Source organism: Capra hircus, chromosome 2 (assembly GCF_001704415.2).
Source record: "Capra hircus breed San Clemente chromosome 2, ASM170441v1, whole genome shotgun sequence".
Classification (NCBI taxonomy): Eukaryota; Metazoa; Chordata; class Mammalia; order Artiodactyla; family Bovidae; genus Capra; species Capra hircus.
In genome coordinates, this window is record NC_030809.1 from 10,073,184 (window position 1) to 10,089,983 (window position 16,800).

General features: G+C 56.5%; 2 protein-coding genes across 5 annotated transcripts in view; one reads left to right on the forward strand and one right to left on the reverse strand.

Moving 5' to 3' along the window:
• On the forward strand, positions 402 to 3,547 carry GPR3 (G protein-coupled receptor 3). The gene is made up of 2 exons (XM_005676792.3): positions 402 to 489; positions 1,531 to 3,547. Exon 2 carries the CDS (start codon positions 1,536 to 1,538, stop codon positions 2,526 to 2,528), a length of 993 nt encoding a protein of 330 aa, XP_005676849.1. The 5' UTR covers positions 402 to 489; positions 1,531 to 1,535; the 3' UTR covers positions 2,529 to 3,547.
• Positions 10,576 to 16,800, reverse strand: part of WASF2 (WAS protein family member 2) — a 73,894-nt gene continuing 67,669 nt past the window's right edge. For all 4 annotated transcript variants that reach the window (XM_013973964.2, XM_018056745.1, XM_018056759.1 and 1 more), the window contains exons 8-9: positions 15,432 to 15,949; positions 10,576 to 14,461 (exon numbers count right to left, since the gene is read on the reverse strand). In XM_013973964.2, coding sequence (XP_013829418.2) covers positions 14,304 to 14,461; positions 15,432 to 15,949 — 676 coding nt within the window. In that variant the 3' untranslated portion in view covers positions 10,576 to 14,303. The remainder of the gene's footprint in view (positions 14,462 to 15,431; positions 15,950 to 16,800) is intronic.

Sequence of the window (16,800 nt, forward strand, 5' to 3'; positions counted from 1 at the left end):
CTCCGTCACCTGAATTCCGTCAGCCTGTCTCTGCCACCCGAGGGTCCCATCACCTCCACAAACTCTCTGGGGCCCCTTTCTTCCTCTCCCTCTAACACATGCCCCCCGCCACCTCCCTGAGACTGCAAGGGCTCTCGCACCAGCGACCCCGAAACCCCCGGCCCGTAGAGGGCGCAGCGTCAAGGACAGCGCGGGCCGACTCAGAAGGGGGCGGAGCCGCAGCCACGGTCGCTTTTTATGAATGGGGGAGCGGGCGGCACGAGGCCTCATTACTATGCCGAGCGGCGCGCGCTGCGCCCCAGCGCGACGCACCCATTGGCCAGCCGGGCCACTGACGTCACCAAAGCGGTGGTCGGGGGCGGGGCAGGGCGGGGTGACTCACGCCGCTTCTCCCGCGGCCGCGGGGGCTTCTCGGGGTCCTCACACACCCTGCGCAGCCCGGACCCGAGCGCAGCCTCCCCGCGGCCCGGCCGCGCCCCGTCCCGAGAGGTGAGTAGCGGGCCCCGCCTTGGGTACCAGGCGTCCAAGAGGGCACGCAGGATGCTGGACGCTGGGCAAGCGGTCAAGCTCCCAGCGGTTGGTTGGGGTCGGAGGTTGAGACCAGGAACTCTGAGTCTGGGCTAACAGGAGGGGACCCAGGGTCTGGGTGATAAGAGCTGTCAGCTGGGTAGCCCGGCGTGGGGTGAGCACTCCTGCAAGGACCCGAGGCCCTGAAGGGACTGATGGTCATCTGAGTTTGGGCCGGCAGGAAGCGTCTGGGCCAGGAACCAGGCGTCCGAGCAGGAGAAGGTGTCCGACTTAGAAATCCAGAAGTCCGGACAGGAGGCGGAGTCAGGCCCAAGATCCAGGTGTCCAAGCAGAGGGAGGGATCTGACTCCAGGATCCTGGCTTCCAGCAGGGGGTGTTTGTCCCAAAGACCCAGAGGTTCAGGCAGAAAGAAGGGTCCAGCTGGGGGCAGAAATCTAGGCGAGTGTGTGTTGGGGGGCTGAGGTCCCAGATGTTGTTACCCCAAGAGTGCAGGGTGGGGGCTGGCGGGAGCTTCACGAGCATTCTCGGGGGGTGGAGTCTGGGGCTGGCCATACTGAGAATCGTGAGGGGTCTGGTGAGCCTCAGAAACTGAGCGTCATCCTCCCCAGTGGGGAGGGAGCAGAGCTGCTGTCAGTCTTGAGATGTCCCCTCCCCCAGTCCTGGGCCTTTCCCGGCTTCTCCAGGATCCTATGGGCCTCCATCCTCTTATGGTAGTCCTTCATCTTGTCCTCCTGGGTCACACACGTGGGAGAGAGACCTGCAGGACTCAATGTATTAGAAGGGAGAGGGGAGCGACCCACCACAGGGATCCCCAGACCCCTGCTGGCCTAGGGGCATAGGTGAAGACAAGGGTATCCTGGAAGGAGCTTCAGGGCATGGGAGGGGGTGGGCAACCTGGGACCCAGCCAGGTATCCTGAGGAGAGACCCCCCCCCCACTGCTTCCAGACCCCTCTACCCAGCACCCAGCCCTGCCAGCTTCTCACAGGGCGTTTCTCCTACAGGTACCATGATGTGGGGTGCAGGCAGCCCCCTGGCCTGGCTCTCTGCTGGCCCCGGAAACATGAACATGAGCAGCATGGGGTCCACAGAGGGGCCCACAGGCCCTGCCGCACCGCTGCCCACCCCCACGGCCTGGGACGTAGTACTGTGCATCTCGGGCACACTGGTGTCCTGTGAGAACGCGCTGGTGGTGGCCATCATCGTGGGCACTCCCGCCTTCCGTGCCCCCATGTTCCTGCTAGTGGGCAGCCTGGCTGTGGCAGACCTGCTGGCGGGCCTGGGCCTGGTCATGCACTTCGCTGCTGTCTTCTGCATTGGCTCAGCAGTGATGAGCCTGGTGCTGGTTGGCGTGCTGGCCACGGCCTTTACTGCCAGCATCGGCAGCCTACTGGCCATCACCGTTGATCGCTACCTTTCTCTGTACAATGCGCTCACCTACTACTCAGAGACAACAGTGACGCGGACCTATGTGATGCTGGCCCTAGTGTGGGGGGGCGCGCTGGGCCTGGGGCTGCTGCCTGTGCTGGCCTGGAACTGCCTGGATGCGCGGGCCGCATGCGGTGTGGTCTATCCGCTCTCCAAGAACCATCTGGTGGTCCTGGCCGTCGCCTTCTTCATGGTGTTCGGCATCATGCTGCAGCTATACGCCCAGGTCTGTCGCATCGTCTGCCGCCACGCCCAGCAGATTGCCCTCCAGCGGCACCTGCTGCCTGCCTCCCACTACGTGGCCACCCGAAAGGGCATTGCCACCCTGGCCGTGGTGCTTGGCGCCTTTGCCGCCTGCTGGCTGCCCTTCACCGTCTACTGCCTGTTGGGCGATGCCCACTCCCCACCCCTCTACACCTATCTCACCCTGCTCCCTGCCACCTACAACTCCATGATCAACCCCATCATCTACGCCTTCCGCAACCAGGATGTGCAGAAGGTGCTGTGGGCTGTCTGCTGCTGCTGTTCCTCTTCCAAGACGCTCTTCCGATCCCGCTCCCCAAGTGATGTCTAGTCTCATCCTGGTGACCCTCCAGCCCTGATCACTACAGAATTCCAGAATGTTAGGTCCTCCAGGGCTTTGTTCCAACCCCCAGCTCCACACCCCAAGACCCAGCTGGTTCTGGAGTTCTAGGACTTTGGGTGTTTCACAGGATTCTGTTCAGATCCCTGCAGGGCCCAGCTGGCTCCATGGTTCTAGAATGTTCCGGTGGTCAGGGTCCCAACTCAGAAATGTCCCACAGCCCAGATGGGCTTGGAGTTCCAGTAGGCTGCTGGGTGTTTCACAGTGCCATTCCAAGTCCCTGACCTTCCCCCTCCCTTGACCTTGACCATGTCACTTCACTTTTGTGTTTCTGAGCTAAAGAGTCAGAGAGGTTAGTTACTCTGTTGCCTACATAAGAGAAAGGTTTATCTGTATATATGTGCACATACAAAGAGAATATCTATTTATTATTTATTTATGAATTTATTTACGGGTGTTAAGGGGAAATAAAGAGACCCACACCTTGAAATCCAGGCCATACCAGGGTACTCCCAGTCCCCAACACCCTCATTTCTGACCTCAGTTCCTAGAGGGGGAAAAGGGAGAGAGAGAAACCACGTATTTTGTTATTATTTTTGCTTACTTTTTATCGAAGAGATCATAGAAACCAGAGCCTTCTCCCCAGGCCCGCCCCCTCGGGTTTGCAGGGGGAACACACCAGCCTCTGGTTTTTTATTTTTTTAAGAAGCCATCACCTGAGAAACCGAGAATTCCTCTGCTCTGGGGGCCGACTGCCCTCTGGTGGCCGTTTTTGGGGAACTGCAGCCGGGTCGGCCGTCGGAACCAGGCCAAGCAACCCCAGCTCCACTCCAGCCTGGTGTCCAGCACCATAGCCAGAGCCTGGGGTCAGGTCTCACCCTGCGGTGCCCTACAGGAGGCAGAGTGCGAGCCAACACCTGAGCCCTCTGCTATCTGGGGTAGGGTCCCCAGTGCAATCCCTATTCCTGTTCCTGACCCAACCCTCAATAAAAAAATGATTTTGTGATAAATAAGATTTGTCTGTGCGTGGAAGGAGTGGTGTGGGGTGTGATGGGTGACAGCCTCGAACGGGAGGATTAGGCCGGGCCTGGGGACCTATGGGGGGATCCAAGAAACTGGAGACTCAGGTGGAGTAAGGCTGGCAGGTGACACCTCCCACCCCAGGATGCCAACCTGATGGGTTCCTCTGTTCAGACCCAGGCGTCCCCAGACAAGAACCCCACCTCCACCGGGACTAGAACTGCTGGTGCCAGGCCCCCGTGGGTTTCAGTTGCTCACATCTTGCCTACATTAGCTTTAGCTTGGGGTTTGGGCATGAAGAATGTGCTCAAGCCATGTAGGTGTCCCGAACAACAGCAGCCTCTTCCACTCACAGGTGTTTCCTGCGCGCTGGGCACTGCACTAAGCGTTCTGCATCCGTCAGCTCACTTATGCCTAACAAGCATCCCCTGGCACGGGTAAGAACTTCATGTTACAGACCAGGAAGCGGGCCAAGGGAGATTCAGTGGTCAGCTCAAGGTCATACAGCTAAGAAACCGTAGAGCCAGGATTCAAAAGAGGCACATTTGTTTCCAGGCCCTGTGCACTGTCCCCTGGCCGAGGCCCCCTCATCTCCTGCCTTCCCAAGCCAAAGGCTTAGGACATTCTGGACCCTGCCTTGTGTTGGGGTTAATTTTCAGAGCCAGTGGCCCCATATTGGGAGGTAGTTGGATGGGGTCTGTTCACTCAGGAGCTGGAAGGACTTTTCTCTATGCAAAGGTGAGTGAAGGTAAGTGTGTGTACCCTTTCGTGCATTTGAGGACAAAATTGGGCAGGACTCTGAATTTCGGTTTTGGAACCAAAAAGAACTTGTTCACCAGGTACAGGCAGGAGTAGGTTTGGAGTGTGGCTGAAGAGGAAGCTCGGACTACCCCAAACCCACATCTACCCAGATGGGCAAAGCCTGGAGGTGGGGCCCTCAGAGCACCCCCATTGCACAGATGGGGAGGCTGTTTCCCTGGCCAGAGAGCTTTTGCCTGATGTCCAAGACTCCTCCCCAATAGCAGCCACAGGAATCCAAGGGGAGTGGGCATACCAACAGGGCTGGGTCACAGCTGGCAGAGGGCGGGCCTGGGCTGAGCTACACACAGTGCCAATCCAGGCCCAAAGTGGGGAGGCTCCACCAGGTCAGGTTGAGGCTTACCTCCTCTCCCCACCTTCCTGGAAGGTCCCTGGGAAAAAGGTCCCCAGTCATGAAGCACCTGTCCCATGCCAAACATCTCACACATCATCACCATGGCCCCTTTGGTGGGGGAGGGGGGGTACTATTGCTTTCCCCATTTTACAGAAGAGAAAGTTGAGGCTCTGAGAGTAATGAATTTTCATTTATTCATTGCTGTCCTTGTGGGCAGTGTAAATTCTAGCTGGAGGACACAGTAATAAAGACAGGAACTAAAATATGATAATGTCAGAGTGATATATCCTCAGAGACAGAGCCCAGGGAGCGGATGTAAGCTTTAAACGAGGGTGCCCCTTGGGACCTCCCTGGCAGTCCAGTGGTTAGGGTTCAGCTTATCCACTGCTGCTGGGGACCCATGCTGGATCCCTGGTCAGAGAACTAAGACACTGCAAGAGATATGGAGTGACCTAAAAGTAAAAAAAAAGATACGGATGCCCTCAAAATCCTCACTGAAAGTGACATTTGATTTGCCTAAAGTCACACAGTTAAGAGCTGAGCTGACCTGAGGGTTGAACCAGGTCCTGTGACTTCCAATCTGTTTCTTTCCTGGATGAGGGAATTGGTTTCAGGAGCAGCTCAGAAATAGCAAGCAAGGAAACCAGGGCAGGGAGCCCTGTCCTGGGCTAGGGAAAGTTTTGGGGGTCTCCAGGGCACCCCTAGACCTTTGGGAGGGGCAGTGTAGGAACAGGCCTACTGGCTGCCTCAGCCACACTCCCAAGGAGCACCCACCAAGGTCTCGAAGGAGCAGGGCCAGGAGCCCATCCCATCCTCGGTGGGCTTGGCTCTCGGCCCCCATCCCATCCTCGGTGGGCTTGGCTCTCAGCCCCCTCCTTGCTTCTGGCTCCAGGGCCCAGAGGGCCAGCCTCATTTGTGGTGGACCCTCACGCCGTTGAGTCCTCTGTCTCTGTGTAGCTGTGAGGTGGCGCTCAGACATTTCTGGAAGCCTGCATCTTCAGTCTCGGCCTTGAGTCCTGGGCCCACATGAGGGTGTCTGAGCCTGTCCCCGGGTTGGGGTGTGTGTGCAAGGTGGGGCCCATTGGCTTCTCCTTCCTCCTGGGATTCTGCAGCTACATCTCAGGTCCTCCCTGTACCCCAAGTCTGTGTTTCCTCCAGGAAGCCTCCCTGGCTCAGCCCTCCTGTGGCCGTGAAGATGAAGTTTATACACCTCACTACACTTCTCCTTAGTAAATATTTACAGGGAAGTTTTACCTTCCTCATCAGAATGGGGGCCTCTGAAGGCTGTGTCCCAGCTCCAACTGAAGGTCCCTGAGAGAAGGGACATGTCTGCCCCTCAAATTGAAGCCGTCTGTGTCTCTTTCAGGCTGACTTCTCAGCCTGGGGCTGCTCATCACGTGTGCGTGCACGTGTGCGTGTATGCCTGTGTCTGTGTTTTTCGGGGTGGGGAGTAGCCAAGCCTTCCAGCCTCTCTGCCTTAGCCAGCTGTCCAACTCCATGCCTGATCCCCCCAAGTGATTGAGGCCCAGGAGGGTGAGCTGGGCAGTGGGGGCTCCCTGGCTTGGAGGAGGCAAAGGCTGGGGCCCGGAACCCTGCCTTCCTGCAGGGGTAGGCCTTAGGGTGGGGCTGGGGCCCTTCTCTCCTCCCCTTCTTCCCAGGTCCTGTGGAGGGGGCAGCCCCCACCAGGGCCATGACCGCTTCTCCCTGCAATAAGTGAGGAGACAGCAGCTATTAATATAAGATGAGTTCACGGGCTCACAGCTTCTGCAGGCTGGAAAACAGGCTCCTGGGGCCGGGGGCTGCGGCAAGTCTCGTCTGTCAGATTTTCTCCTGGAGCCTGAAACCTGCCAACCCCACACCCCGCAACTCCCTACATGCGGAGACGTGTGCACACAGGCACACATGCGGGGGTCCAGGTTCCTGGCTGTTGAGAGAAGACCCACACATGCACACACACCCAGACACGCACGTATGATCAGTGCGTCTGCACACCGGTATGAACACCTGTGCACACAGATATATCACATGTACACAGACCATGTCAACCTCAGGTGCACATGTTCTCATGCAGAAGCACACACCTAAATGTATGCACATGCCCCTGCACAAATACGTACGCACAGACACACAGACTTGTATATACATGTGTGCACACAGGTCCAGGCACGCTTGCATACCCAGACTGATCTACACACCATGGCACAGACACAAAACTGCCCGTGTGCATACAGATGGCATCAGTCATGTACACACATGTGCACACAGGACAACATTCAAGGACTTGTACATGTACATATATGTGTACATGCATGTCTTTTGCACACAGTGTACAGTCACACAGGCTCCTCACTGTCAGTGTTCAGCAATCATGAATTCACAGGCAGACCCTTGCTTTCCAGCACTAACCGGCTGGCTCAGCCTCCCCTCCCCCCAGCCTCATGACATGCAGCTCAGGCGCCTGCCAACCCTAATGTCTGCCCTTGGCTTCCCACCCCCCGGGGGGTCCCCAGATCCCTGATTAACCCCCTCACTAATTGGCCACCAGCCCCTTGACTTTGCTGCAGGCCTTCTCGGGAGCTGGGAGCGAGAGGCTGCAAATTGGCCAAGCAGGTTGGGTCTGGGGAATAGAATGTGAGGCAGGGCGGGGGTGCTATGAGCTCAGTGCTGAGCTGGAGCCAGGCAGGGTGCCCCTATACCAGGACTGGGGGGCCAATGGCATCGTACCCTCGTGGGAGGGCACTTAGGATTCACATGCATCCAGTCACCTGAGCCTTCGCTGCACGCACTTTCACACACACTAGTCATGTGGGTGGACATGCTCCAGCCCATTTCACACAAATGCATGTGAACATTTGCACACACCCACACTCAGGAAAAACCCCATTAATCAAAATCTTACATGTTGATAAATTCACCTGTCAGATACAGAGACCACTGATATATGTACCTCCAAACACACTTCACCTAAATGCCCAAATGTGTCACATGTATATCTGCTTGCAAACACAAATTTACTTGCTCTACATGCCTATGAATGTACACCTCGGTCTACCTGTAGGCATGTGAGAACACACATCCACACCTGTACATGCACACCCAGAATGCAGGCATGTGTGTGCCTACCATGATGGACCCCCAAACAGCCACAGAATAAGAACTCCCACAGCCAGCCACCAGCTTTGTGGAGGAACAGGGAGTTTGAAGTTCCTGCGGTCTACAGGGAGAGGGGTGTGTGTTGGGGGCGGGGAGTGGTGGAACTTGCCTAATACCTAAGCCCAGTACTCCCTCTGGGTTCTCCTCAGCCTCGGGGCTCCCAGACAGGACAGAGGTTCTGGCTTTGCTTTTCTAGTTCCTGTCTCCTTGGCTCTGGGCCTGAGCCCACAGCGAGTTCTGCTTTCTTGCAGACTGCCAGGGGCATTGGAAAGCAGAGGGTTTCTACTTTCATGCCTGCTGCCAACTTGCTGTGTGACTTTGGGCAAGTTGCTGTACCTCTCTGTGTGTCTGCCTTTCCAACTGTAAACTAGGAATAAAAAGCTTGGTATTGGCTGTCCTTCCGGGATTGCCTGAGGAGTCCATGGGTTCATCTTTATGGATGTGCTTTACTCAGGCACACGTCTGGGAGAGGTTAGTTCCCAAGACAGCGAGACACGAGTTGTGGTGGGGGGTCGGTGTTGGGCAGAATACCTAATCCTGTGCGACTTCTCACTGAACAGGGGAGGGAGCTGAGGCCCAGAGGGAGCTGCAAGGTGGGAGCTAGAAAACCTGGCCTGACTTCTCAGCCAGGAAATCTTCTCCTCCTTATATACATACACAGGGCATGAGCAGGTGTGTGCACAATCCCCCAGGTAAGGGCAGGGATGCCTGCCTGCTGCGGTGGGAAGGTGTCTCTGCAGAATGCCTGCCACCATGGTACCAAGCATTCTACCAGGAAGAGATTCTTTTGGGCATGAAAGGCTTATTTTTTTGTCCTCTAGCTTCAGACCCCTCATAAGACACTTCTCCTGGGGCTAAGGCTGGCTTTGGGGAGCACCTGAGACATCTCCTAGCTTCCAGATCTAGGAGGGAACTGGCTGACAATCACCCTGGAGCAGCACTTACAGAAGTGGTGCCAGGTTGCCCTGGCCACCAGGCGGCCAGGAGGGGGCAGTGAGGAGCTGGCAGAGGCAGCACAGGAGGGGTGGCTCCTGAGGACTGTGTGGTTTGCTTGCGCTTGTGATCCTGTAACCATGTGCTGCTCTGTGCTCTTGTTTGCACAAAGATAGGATTCTGTGTGCACGTGTCTCCATGTCTGAGTGTGCACAAATGCCAGCATCTGAACAGGTGTGCGCATATACTGAAGCTGTGTCTGTTGGAAGCCCCTGCCCATACACAGGGAGACCACTGTGTTCCAGGCAGTTGAGGGCACAGGGCACTTCTAACTCTAAAGGTCTAGGATAGCAGGGCCCCCAGTCCAGCTCACTTATTGCAAAGCGAGAGCAAAATCAACCATCATTTATAAAACTAGGCACCAGCGGGTAGGTAGGGCAGTCTGTAACAGAAAACCTTTCACACACCCCTCTGACACCAAAGACCATGATCCTCGATGGAAAGATTCTGAAAATGGTTTGCGCTGCGTGGTGGGCAGAACACGAGACCCCTGCGCGAACTGCAGCTCTGCTTTTGGCCGGCTATGTGGTCTTAGGCAACTCAACCTCTCCGAATCATGTTTCTCAAGCGTCAAGTGGGACCCTTGGTTGGTGAAATAAAGCATGGGCAGTCTCGGGCAGGTAGCAGTTGAATGCTCCTTCTTTTCACGACTAGCCCAAAGAGCTGAAGCTCCCAAGTGGAGGAGCTGGAATTTAAGTCAGACTCCCAGCTGCCCAGAACCACATTCCTTCCCTCCAATTCTCCAGCAAGGGCGGCTCCCGACACCACCATTTTGTCTTCTCCCAGGGCGGGCGTCTGGCTGCCTGTCAGTCACCGACCTCGCGAAGCCAAGTGCTGACTAAACACAGGCCTGAGCAGGAGGGTGGGGTGAGGGGCTCCGCCAGGGCCAGCAGCTCCCGCGCCCCCTCCCCTGCACCCCCACCCCCAGCGATGAGCTCAGAGTGGCTGGCGCAGCACTTGCTGACGATTCAAAACTTCTGCCCCCTCTCCTGGGATGCCAGTGGGTGACTCTCTCGCAACAGCAGGCGTGACCAGCCGAGTCACCAACCCAGCTCCCACCCCTCTCCCGGGGCCGCCCCACACCGTCTGTCTGCTGGGCTCAGAACAGGGAGTCCGCTCATCAATTACCCCCGGGGACAGCTACTCGCAGCAGCTGTGCTCGGAACAACCGTTGCTTCCTGGGTAGGTCATTTTTTTAGGGTCAGAAGAGAAACTCAGACCTGTCGCCTTCCCAGGCAGGAGAGAGAGGGGGCGTGCGGCAGCCTAACCCTTTTATCGGATTCCATTGTAAGTCGTTCTATTTAAGGTAAGTTGCTCGGGTCTGAGAGGCAGACAAGATGCCGGCCAGATGCTGGCAGGCAGCATCAGCATTCTCCTGCCTGATGTGAGGCGCCCCCCCCCCCCCCGCCCTCCCCTGCCCCAGCACACCCTTCCCAGGCAGCTGAGGTGGCCTCCACGTGCCCCCCCACCATGGGTCTCCTCCTAAATCAACACCCCCACCTCCCACACAAGGCGCACCAGCCACAGGCAGAGGCCCCGGGCCTCCGAGCCCACCCACACCGACCTTCCTCTGGAGCTCTGGCCACCACCTGTGGCTATCAATGTTGCCCCCTTGGAACTGCTTCTCCCATTACACAGATACAAGTGCGTGCTCACACGCGCACACACACATACACACCCCCCAGAGGTGGCTGCATGGTTACAAAGACTTTCATCAGATTATTTAAAATGTTGGCATTTATGCATTCGGAAGTATATATAAAACAATTACACAGAATCCTCAGGTCACTTTGGGAGCTAATGTGCTACACACATGAACCCGGCAGGGACTCACGTGAGCCCAGGCTTGGAGGCATAGGACTGAAAAACTGGGTGTCCTTCTCTTCTAAGGGCCTGAGAGCAGCAGGGAAAGAGGCAAGGGTCACTTCAGGGGTCTGGCTCAGCCCCACTGCTCAGATCTCAGCTGCAGCTCCTGTCCCATCTTCAAGGGAAGGGGCCCCATCTTCAGACTGTACCCCACGACATACAAGCCTAGTCCCTAACATCTTCATGTGGCAAACACACCCAAGAATAATCCACTGGACCAGGTCCTTATAAATATATTTATATCAGAGAAAACAAGGCACTTTGGGAGCGTTACGGCTCACTCTCCTACACATACATCATTCTAGACAGAAAGTAAAAACTGGTTAGTTTCTCAAATGAGTTAACTGAGTAAAGTTAATACAATAACAAAATTGCTCCCTAGCCCTTCCTGAGGCACGGGATGAGGTGCATCTCTGGGCAACCCCTGGTATCCTAGGTCAGCTGGACCCCGGCAGAGCTCAAAGCCTGACGAGCCCAGGAAGCCTGACAACTCTCCTGAGCAGAAGCCCCTAGCCTTGGGGCGCTGCCCTCCTCCCCAAGCAGGTGAGGGGGGGCTGCAGTGGGAGGCAGGCAGAGAGCAGAGCTGGGACACGGTGGGAATGCTTAAGCAGGGTCACCAAAGCCACAGAGACCTCAATCTGTCCGAGCTGGCACTGCAGAGCCGGAGGATCGGCGCCACGGGAAGATTTCACATTAGCCCTGACAACACCGCCTCAGCTCTGCGGTGACATTGGCCAGGGTCGTTTCTGAGGGGCACACGAGCTTCCGTTGGAGGCAAGCTGGAGCTCAGGCCAGCTGCTCTGAGCCTCCAAGGGATCGCTGAGCCTGCCCCCACCCCATGGCTGCTCCTTTGGAATGTACTCATCTCACAACCAAGGCAGAGCCACAAGTCACTTCTGACACTGCTGACTGGAAGCTGGGCCCCTGGGCCACAGGAATGGGGGCAGGTCCCCTGGGCTGGGCAGAACAGGGAAGGGAGGCGGCTCCTTGCCTTCAGCCCTCAGAGTCCTTAGGGGCCATTGCTCCACACCCTCACCAGCCTCAGCCCAGTTTAAATAATCACTAAACGGCATTCTACAATTACAGGATTCCAAAGACACACAATTACCTGCACAGGGTCCTTTATCATCTTAAAGGGCTCTGGGTTTAAAGAAGCTTTTTTTTTTTTTTGGTGCACATATGCATAAGTAGAGCCCAGAGGGCCTCTCGGCTGACTGGGTCCCCAGCCCCCTGAGCTGAGGAAGCTTCGCAAGGCCGGCTGCTACAAAGCGCCGAGCTTGGCTGCATAGATTTTAATGAGAGCGTCAGGCAGAGCTGTGCTGTTGCTCTCCGGGACTTGCAGATCATTACCAAACCAGCTGTAGGATGAGAACACAGCACATCGAAACCCTAGGAGGTCACTGAGCTAATGATCTAATCCTACCTTCCGCAGGCAGTGCCCCTCCCCACCTCCTCCTGCCCCCAGCCCTCTTCCTCGGCAGGCTCTGTCCATTCCAGAAGCCAGGCCAACACAGCCCCCTTCAAGGTCAGAGCTGGATCATACGAGCACAGTGCTGGCTCCCCCGTTTCCAGAAAGGAGGGGGGTGGGGGTGATTCAGTCAAAGCCATTAGGCCCAAACCCCGGCCTGGCCTAGCCAGGCCCCAGACTCCTATCTGGGAGAACCGCTGCCCTCTGCCTGCTGCCCTGGTCACTGCTGGGTGACAGCTGGGGGGCACCTTCAACAGCCATTTTAGAGCTCTGAAGAAAGCACCTTCAGCTTCCGGAGCGCACTGTGGGAGGCACGGCAGGGGTGCACACGGTCTGGCTCTCTCAGTGCCGGAGCCTGGTGCCCGCCCTGCGCCCAAGACGCCCTATCTGGGGGACAGGCGGGCACACTGGCCTCTTAACGGCTCCGTCCCCATGACTGCATGCTCTCCTCGAGCTGGAGGGGCTGATGAGGGCTTTGGCAATTACTAGAACCATGTGCTGTTCTGGGGGGGAGACAGATCCTGTCTGTCTTTGTTTCACGGCTTGGAGAGCTGGAGAAGCCTGGAAAAGCCGGTTTCAGCCTAAGAGGCTACACAACAGAAGAGAAGAAACCTCACTGCTAGCCAAAGCTGACCAGCTTTTTTTCTCAAGAATAGCACCTGTGTATCAGCTTGGGGAAAAGGGAGGAGGGAGGGAGGGAATATCATGGTGCAGTGAGGAGGGGAGCTGGAAACAGGACCCAGAGTCGTCCTGCCTCTCAGCCCTCCTCACAGCTGCCAGGCCTCCCCACCCCACCTCCCCAGGCAGCTACCTGCGGCCGCTGCCAGCCTGAGGGACTGAAGTTTCTACAGTTGGCAGGACCTATGCTTAAACTGGGGAAACAAACGGGGGAGGAGATGCAGAGGAACTGAAAGCAGCACCTGTCACACTGCCTACCCTCTTCCTCCTCTCACTACTCTGGTCCCCCAAAAGGGCAGCTCTCAAGGCCAGGTGCCGGGCTGGTGACAGGAAAGGGGGGGCACACGACGGGAAGCGCGGCCGCGAGGGTCTGAGCAGCGCTGACAGGCCTGGCACAGGCCCTGCGCCCTTCTGCTGGACTCCCCTCTGCGGGGAGGTCTGGAGCAGCGCAGGGCCCAGAATCTAGCAGGTGCCCACGATTTGGTCCCATAAAGCACAGGGGACTCGGAATCAGGAACTCCGGGCTTGAGCTCTGTCCCCATCCAATGGTGTGACCATGAGCCAAGTCACTTCCCATCTCCAGGCTTCAGCGTCATTCAACCCAAAGACTTCCGTCTTCTTCCAGTCTTGCAGCTCCGAGTCTCTGCTCCTAACCACGGCAGAGGCTCAGATCCCTGGGTGTCAGGGCTAGTTTGGTCATGGCTCCTAGAGGTTAGAACCGGGCTGTGGTGCTTGGAGGCACCTGGTGGCAAGGGAGGGGTGTTTGAGGGACACGCGAACAGCACAGTCCGGGAAGGAAGCCTGGGAGGGAGGCAGCCACCCCTGCCTTCAGAAAGGCACTGTTTCTGAGCAGAGAGGGGTGAGACATTTCTTTAGGGACTTGATGGCTCCCGGAATAAAGGGCATCTAGACACAGAGAAGGCTTAGAAAAAGGCAGCCTCACCCTGTGGATGAGGACAGAGGGGTGAGGCACCGGGCCTGCGGCTGCTCCGCACTCTCAGTGCACGGGAAAGGGGCCAGCAGGCTTCAGGACCAGAAGATGGCTGGCACTATGCAAAGCAGCTGAGGGCAAGGATTCTGGAAGACTACAGAAAATGGCTCCTGGGGGAAGGCACCAACTCCAATTTAAACCCAATCAAAGGAGTGTGCTTGGGGTCTTCCCTTCTCTTCAGTCGGCAACAGTCACTTGAAGGGAACAGGGAACATCCCAGCTACAGAACCTCAGCAGCCCCATGGGGCCTGACCTTGGGGAGACGGGAAACACATGGTGATTTGGAGGAAGCACTTGGGATATATCTTTGGTTGCTTCAGGGAAGGCTCTGGCCCCTTGAAATTCTTTTTTCCTCCCTTTTCTTCCCCTTGGGGCTGTTGGGGTAGGTATCAAAGAAGGCAGGTAGGAAAGAAAGAAAAAGGAAGTAGGCAGCAGGCAGAAGAGTTAATCCGACCATTCGTCTTCATCAAACTCAGAGGAGTCGTCTTCCGAGTCGCTGTACTCCACAGCAATGCGACGCGACAGGATGGTGGCCACGTCGTTGCCCACAACATCCCGCTTCTCTTGCTCCCGCTGCTCCTCAACCCTGCGCAGCTGAAAGCCTTGTGGGAGAGAGGAGAGAGAAGGGTTAAGAAGGCAAGTCAGCTTCTGAATCCATCCAGGACTGAGGAAGAGGGAGTGGCCCCTGGTGGAGGTGGGTATTGAAAAGGACAGCTAAAAAGAAGGATGCTGGAGGAGAGTAAACAGAGAAAGGGGGAAGCTGATGAGAAGTCAGACAGGCTTTATGACACTGTGGTCCCAGTGCGACAAGAGGGTCTGAAGGGAGCCTGCCATTCTTCCAGGCTCCCACGCTCTCAGGCTGGTGAGGATGGCACTTCTCACAAGGCTTTGCGTGAGGAGTGGCTGCCATACCCCATCTAGCAGGCACTAAAAGTCATCGATTTTCATGGAGTTGAGCTGCCTGAGGTTGTCTCCTCTAGACAACCCTTCAGTTCACTGAGGATCAAACAGAAGAAACCACTCTAGCCTCCTGGGACCAGAACCAGCCTCTGACAGAGAATAAATGCTTCACGATGGGAAGACGATGATGAAGGAGGGGAGGAAGGCAGGGTGAGAGGAAGGAGACATGGAGACAAGAGGGAAAGGGGAGGAAGGAAGGAGGTGGGAAGGTGGGGGAGAGGAGCGGAGAAGGATAGGAAAGGCAAAAAAGTGAAGGACAGGGAGTGTCTGAGTCCAGATGAGGAAGTACCTTCCAAGACAGTGATTCTTGGTTTTCTCTGGGGCACAGAATGAACGCAAGAACACACAAAGCATAAATTTCCAAGCAGTTCGAAGACCCTAGGTTAAGAAGCCTTTACTTTAAACCAAGGTGGAAAGAAATACAAACGTCTGCATTTCTTCAGGAGTGAAGCCTTTCTTCAGACTGATCTGAGGTCTGAAGTCCTAATCTCTCTCCACCCAGCAAAAACCATTCCCCTGGAAGGGCACAGGGGCCCCCGTCCGCCCTCCAGCCAGTCATCCCAGCTGCCCAGACAAGGCGCCATGATCCTGGACCCACCACTGGGGGTTTACCTTGACGGATGGCTGAAAGCAAGTCGCTGCGGGCATCGCTCACAGGAGGCAAGGAGGACTTGGGCTTGGTGGTGTCAGAAAGTGGCGGAGGAGGTGCAGCTAGCTGGCCATCTGCACCACTGAAAGGGGGTGGAGGGGGCCCTGGAGGAGGGGGCGGGGGCGGGGGCGGAGGTGCGCCTCCTGTTGGCTGGGACAAGGGAGGTGGTGGCAGAGTTGAGTAGTCAACTGCTGGCGGTGGGGGAGGAGGTGGAGGGGCAGCAAAATCGGGGTGAGGCGGGAAAGATGGGGGTGAAGGTGGTGGCGGGGTTGCTGGAGACCCAAATCCTCCAGGCGGGGGTGGGGGTGGAGTGTTTATCATCGGAGGTGGAGGTGGAGGGGCAGGTGGTGGAGCAAACCCGGGTTTGGGGCCTGGTGCAGAGCCCAGAGGAGGAGCTGGTGGTGGGTGGCTTGGGCTGACCACACTGGACCTTTTGAGTCCAGCTACGCCAGCCCCTCTTTGGTTACCATCTGCCGGGTAGCTGAAAGGACAAAGAAAAAAGACCCACTATCACTCTCAGGATGCAAACACTCCCCTTTACGTGAAGCTTATCGATTACCCTAGGTTCATTCTGGTTGACAGTATAATTTCATTCTGGCTCAAACAGAAAGAACAACCTGGGGATGGTCAGAAATCCCCAGCCTTGAAATGGGCAGCTTTGTAAGATAATGAGCTTCCCGTCAGCAGAGGAGTTGAAGCAGAAATTGAGAAATACCGCCTGAAAAAAGTGGACTTAGGAGTTCTCTCATAGGTAAGGCTGGCCAAGACTATCTCTTAGGCCCCCCTCAAACCTTTCGGCTCTGCAAGGGAAGGAGCCCTCCTGAGTCCTCCTCTTAAGAGGAAGGGTCAGCTCAATCCTGGAGCCAGGACTAATAAGCCACGTAAGAACGAACCAAAATAAAAATTCAAACACCACCACCCACCAGGCTCCATTCCATAGGCTGTTAACATTCACCAGATCTTGTGAGGGCAGGAAACCCAAGCCAAGCTAGGCAAACCTGACCAGGGTACAGATTTAGGTGAAAGCACCTTCAGTGCTCCTGTGGAAAAACCTGAGAGAACGAGGGCCTGAGGGTCAGCAGAGACGGGAAACGAATGTGCCGCCAGACTTGACCCAAGTTGAGGGAGCATTAAGGCTCACCTCTCCTGGGTCAGGCCTGCTTGCCTGCGGCGGCGAGGTCTCCGGCCACGTGTGAGGCTGAAGGGCCTCTTTTTCCACCTTTGTGTCTGTCCTACACTAATAGCTACTCCTTAGGAAAGCATCCATCTTGGAATTTTCCACAGACCTTGGAGCCTCACTGTATCCGACGCGGCAACCAGCAGGAAGTGATT

Excerpts from the sequence above, each read along its gene's own strand:
- GPR3 (XM_005676792.3), top strand. The coding sequence starts at position 1,536 with ATGATGTGGGGTGCAGGCAGCCCCCTGGCCTGGCTCTCTGCTGGCCCC.